General features: G+C 40.6%; 1 protein-coding gene across 2 annotated transcripts in view; it reads left to right on the top strand.

The window, feature by feature from the left end:
- PRPF18 (pre-mRNA processing factor 18) overlaps positions 1 to 5,466 on the top strand; it is a 17,658-nt gene that overhangs the window by 4,360 nt on the left and 7,832 nt on the right. For both annotated transcript variants that reach the window (XM_027901446.1, XM_027901445.1), the window contains 3 exons: positions 690 to 794; positions 2,560 to 2,673; positions 4,414 to 4,560. In XM_027901446.1, the coding sequence (XP_027757247.1) occupies positions 690 to 794; positions 2,560 to 2,673; positions 4,414 to 4,560 (366 nt within the window). The remainder of the gene's footprint in view (positions 1 to 689; positions 795 to 2,559; positions 2,674 to 4,413; positions 4,561 to 5,466) is intronic.

Here is a 5,466-nt window from a genome sequence, read left to right as displayed (position 1 = left end):
CTTGTTAGAAAGATGAATTACCCAAAACAAGCACCCCTCAAAACCCAACAGGAGCCGTGGATCACTGCTAATTGTGCTCAGGTCACTGAAGCTGTAGGTTATAAACCCTTCAGCTGACACTGGAAGAAGCAGCTCCGCTCTCTCCCTATCCCTGGGTTTTCATTCTTGCCCCTGAGTCATTCCATGTGCTGTGCCTGGTGAGCTGGGTGAGGAGGTGAAGAGGGCTGGGAACAGTACCTGTGTTTGTGGTCGTCAAATTATTTTTCTGTTTGAACCATTTCCCCCCTCTGGTTCATCACACAGTGATGCAAATGCTTTTGCACGGGTAAGGAGGATGAAGCCAGGGGCAGGAATCAACAGGCAGAGGGTGGATTTGCTGGTTTTGGCACCAGTGCTGGCATCTGCCTGCCGAAGTGACTGCCAGACTTCAGCAATTGTCCTTTCTGTTTGCTCTAGAGACTGCTTCCTGCAACCTGCAGAGGAGTTAGTTCATTTCTGATCGTATCAAGAACATTTATTGTTCTGGGAAACGCAATTGCAGACCATAAAACTACGAAACTAAAGGTTTATATTGTCCTATTAAAGTCTGTGCCCCGGAGTTCTGTATCTTTACATTGCTTTATATCGTTTAGCATCAATATATGGGTTTATTTCCATCACACATTGGTAACTATGTCTGTTGAATGTAGGTACAGCAGCAGGAAGAGGAGGAGAAACCACTGGCCGCATCAAATCCAGTGCTGGAACTGGAACTGGCAGAAGAAAAGTTGCCAATGACCCTTTCCAGACAGGAGGTAAAATAAATCAGCGTAAACAGACTCCCTGAATTCACAGCAAATGTATCTGAAATTATTAGAGATACATTATTAGAGCTGTGTTTTTTTTTTCCCAGTGAACTGTACTTTTTATGACAGTTTTATTAAATAATAAGCTTCCATTTTTACAGTCAGCAATTAGTGTTATCAAGGCCCTGCTCTCCAAACGCATGCAGAGGGAGATACAGATGGGTAGAGTCTCTTCATTATATGGATTTATACAGATGCTTTCTAAGATTTTACAGCTCTTTCAGATGACTTCTGGAGTAGTATCCTGAATATTAGCGTTATCCTTGGATAATGCTCACTGTTTTTTACAGGAGTTGGTTACAGGACTGGTAACACAAACTGCTGTTTTCACGTTTGTTTTGAATTTTGGTCTTTATGTCTTGTGTATGCACTTTCTCTCTGCTGTTGATGCCCTTGGTGTGCATGTTTTGGTCCAGGTTTAGGTATTGCTGTGCCAGAGCTCTTTCCATCCCTGTTTTTTTTGGATATATTTGCAAGTTAAATGTTTGCCAACACACAGCAAGACACCCAGACTGAATAAACAAAATAAGGTCTCGCTATTAGTTTCTTGTTGTCCAACCAGTCTGTTGGCATGGTGAGGTGGTGACATGAAATGAAGTGTAAGCCTGATTATCAGTTGTATCAGTTAGCTTATTGCTAGATGGATTAAATGAACTTAGTTCAGTTGTTTAGTTTCAGTGATTAATTCAGAGTTGGAGCTGTTCAGCCTGGAGAAGAGAAGGCTGGGTGGAGACCTCCTCGTGGCCTTCCAGGATCTGAAGGGGCCTACAAGGAAGCCAGAGAGGGTACTTTTTGTCAGGAACTGTAGTGACAGGACAAGGGGGAATGGTTTCAAACTGAAAGAGAGGTTTAGATTAGATGTTAAGAAAAAATTTACTCTCAGGGTGTTGAGGTACTGAAACAGGTTGCTCAGAGAAGCTGTGGATGCCCCATCCCTGGAAGTGTTCAAGGCCAGGTTGAATGGTGCTCTGAGCAACCTGGTCTAGTGGTGGGTGTCCCTACCCGTGGCAGGGGCATTGGAACCATATGATCTTTAGAGTCCCTTACAACTCAAACCATTCTGTGATTCTGTGAGTAATGGTTAAGTATACAGAGATTTTTCAAGCAATGCATGAAATAAAGAATTGGGAGAATAAAGTTCAGTTTTTGTCTCTGCCCGTGACTTTGCAAATCAGTCAGGGGAGGCTTTTTCACTTCTGTTATATCTCCTTTTTAATAGCAACCCCATTAGATTATGGGACTGCATATTTTCCAAATGCTTAAGGGTGGGAATTTTCAGCAGATCATCTTGTAGCTGTTCTGGGACAACCTGCAGCTCAGTTAGTATTTTTATTGCCCAGGCAAATAGGTGAGTGAGATAATCGTCAAGTTCCTTTGTGATTTTGAAAATGGTCTTTAGGCTCTGCCAGAGGGATGATTTTTGTGTATTTGTTTAAACAAGTCAGAGCAGGAAGAAGTTAGGCTGTGTCAAACAGCCTGGGATTTTATGCAAAATTTAGATCGGTAATATTTGGAATGACCTTTCACTGAAGTACCGTGGGAATTTTATATTTAGATTGTAAAGTGTCTGGAACATTTTTCTACTGCTTAAAATACTGCCATTTCCTCTCCAGTCCAACTCAGCTTGTTATTCTAAGCAAAGTAAATAAATCTGTCATTCTGGATTTTATTTTGCTTCCTTTATGCTTCAGGGAATGCTTTGATTTCTTTTCAGGTTATCAGGAGGTTACGAGAGAGGGGTGAGCCCATCAGGCTGTTTGGAGAAACAGATTATGATGCATTTCAGCGTCTGAGGAAGATAGAAATTCTTGCACCTGAAGTGAACAAGGTAAGACTGGCCCTTAGTAACTTACTTGTGGTGGCATAATCAATGAGTAACCCAGTAAGAGTTACTGAAAATCAGTTGCAGTAACTTCATTTTCAGGAAAGAAAAGTAATACAGAGCAAAGGGAACTATCTGTTCCATCTCATTTATTGCCTGAGAAACTGTGTTGAATGTCAGAGTTTTGTGCACAATTACAGTTATGTAAGCATTTAACCCTAGGAACCTTCCAGGCCCTTGTCAGTTGGAAGAGGGGCCTTCAGGTGGCACTGATACCCCAGCCTGTGCTGCTCCTGTTTTTAACCAGCAGAGAACAGTCATGTACTGCTAAAACAATCCTGTGTTTGTGATTATGTGCATCCCTGAGAAGCTACAGGTAAGTAAGAGCAGGGCTACATCCTGTCTCTCTGGCATATAAATGATTTTTCAAATCCCTGGATTCCAGAGGGATGGTTTGTTACAGAAACTTCATTTTTTCCCCATCTTCCCTTCAAATTAGCCATCAGTTCAAAAACTGACAGAAAGATGCAACTAATTTATTCCTTGTGTCTTAAGAAATGATCAATTAAGTGAGAAGATACAGTTGGGGTTTGCTTTGCATTTGCTGTTAACCAAATTTGTAACCCTACGAAGAGAGAGATGTTTTGGATTTTCTTCCCTAATTTGTGCCAACCTGAATTGTTTCAAATGGTGTTGCTGGAGATGCCCATAAAAGGAAGGCCTTTTCCTCTTCAAGTCTTTAAAATACACAGATCTGAATGTTTAAAAATAAAAATTCTGCTAATGAAAGCTTCCCCTTGAGTGACATGGATGACAGTAATAGGTGTATTAGGAAATAGTGAGCTCACAAAGAGGACTGTGTTGGATTTGTGTGTTACGTGTTTCAGCCACTCCTGCTGCTGTCTGGGGGGATTCTGTGTGTTGCTTAGTCACCACCAGTTTGTGGTTCAGATGTTTTTAGACTACTAAATGATTAATAGAAACGTTCCAGACAGCCAAGTATGATGATGGAAGAGAGGAAATAACTGTGCATATCCATTCCCTGTGGAGTGGCTGAATGTATCTGAGGGTAAGAACTGTCATACTCCTTTATGGAGCTTTGTATTTTATGTCTCAAGACAGGAATGCAAATCCCCCAACTGTGACTAAGACAAGTCTCTTGTTCTATTCAAAAGCAGCTTTTAACTCTCTCTCTGTATATGGTTTTAAACTGATTCTGGTTTTGTAATCAACTACTCTATAGTAGGGGCTTTCAAACATTTAACATACATAAAACACTCTGGTATGTTTAAATGATTTGTTATAAAAGGAAGCAATGCAAATGTTTTCTGTGATGGTGCTGAAGGAGTGTTACCTTATTTCAGCTTTTTTTAGGGCAGATCTAAAGACTTGTAGAGCTGATGATGGTTATGGTCTGTTTTCTGCTTGTTTTGGGGTGTTTCAGTCCATTGCTTGGAGACAATGTCTTGAAGGAAGTCCTCCATGCTTTTTTGGTAGAAATGCTGTAAAAAGTCTTTTTGATAGGTATGAACATTGCAGAAGTTCATGCACCTGCTTTTTGTTAAGTGCTGAAGCAGTCCTTGGAGTTAGTTTAAATTCAGACAACAAGGCCAAACCATTATGCATGTTTTTACAGAATTTGCCTTTTCTTACACAGCAGCTGAAAGCTCACAGTGGCAGTACTGAAGTGCTTTTATTTACTTGAGGTTTTTTTTCCTAAATTGGTCGTTTTTTTATCTTTTCTAGGGCTTGAGAAATGACCTGAAGGCTGCTTTGGATAAGATTGATCAGCAGTATCTGAATGAAATTGTAGGCGGCCAAGAAGCAGGAGACGACGACTCCCAGAATGACCTGAAAGTCCACGAGGAGAATACCACTATTGAAGAACTAGAAGTATGGGATGGTTGTATCTTAACTAAGGGATGTTAGATGTTGTTGGGAGAAAGCTTCAGGATTGTTCAGACCAAGCTAGCCTTGTTTTCAACAGCTAACTGAGGCGTTCTGAAGTATCCTCAAATAGGGAATTTAGGTTTCCAAGCCTTGAGTTGCATTGTGGGTGCTCACAGTAGACAAGTGAAAACTCAGGTGGTCTTTGTTCACAGCACTTCATCAGAAGGGGGACAGGTGTTGCCTGCAAAGACAGTGATGCAGATAGGATTCCTTCTGCAGGGGTTTCAGAGGTGGAGAATTTATTTACAACACATTACCTGGTCATAAATTCTGAAGTGTTTCCAATGAATGTTTGAGAGGGTAGTGAGCTCAGTACCAGTGAATTATCCCTATACAAGAAATACGGATGCTGAAAAACTAGACACACAGAAAGAATGTTTGATACATAAACATCCAGGATGGGGAAAAAAAAAAGTGAACATCAGAAGTAGGCGGATAACAGGAAATACAATAAGTGCAGAGATGATGTGTCCCAGAAACTTGAGTGCAAATGTTCTGAAAGAACCCTGTGGTATTTGTGTGAGTGAGCAGAGAGTGAAGGCCACGAAATGCATTCAACACCTGGTATTTTAGAGTAATGTTTTGAAAAGCACATTAACTTGAGCTGAAGACTTTTACCCTTAATCTTCAAAACTCTTTGCAGGAGTTAATCTTAATAACGTCCTTCCAAAAGCGTGTTTAGGAAATAATCTGATTTATAACTGAAAGCTTAAGTGAATACGTTATTATTAGGAAATAGTCTGGCTTTTTCGTTAGGCTGCCAGAGGTTCTGGTTTAAAATAACTGCAGTACCAGGATGGAAACTAGTTGTAATGGAGCTGCATTTTATTGATCTGTTAGTTCTCAAAA

This window comes from Empidonax traillii, unplaced genomic scaffold (genome assembly GCF_003031625.1).
Source record: "Empidonax traillii isolate 1590-97213 ecotype Southwest subspecies unplaced genomic scaffold, ASM303162v1 scaffold785:size696563, whole genome shotgun sequence".
NCBI lineage: Eukaryota > Metazoa > Chordata > Aves > Passeriformes > Tyrannidae > Empidonax > Empidonax traillii.
Note: the sequence above shows the minus strand (reverse complement) of the source record. Positions and strands in the feature narration are given on the sequence as shown.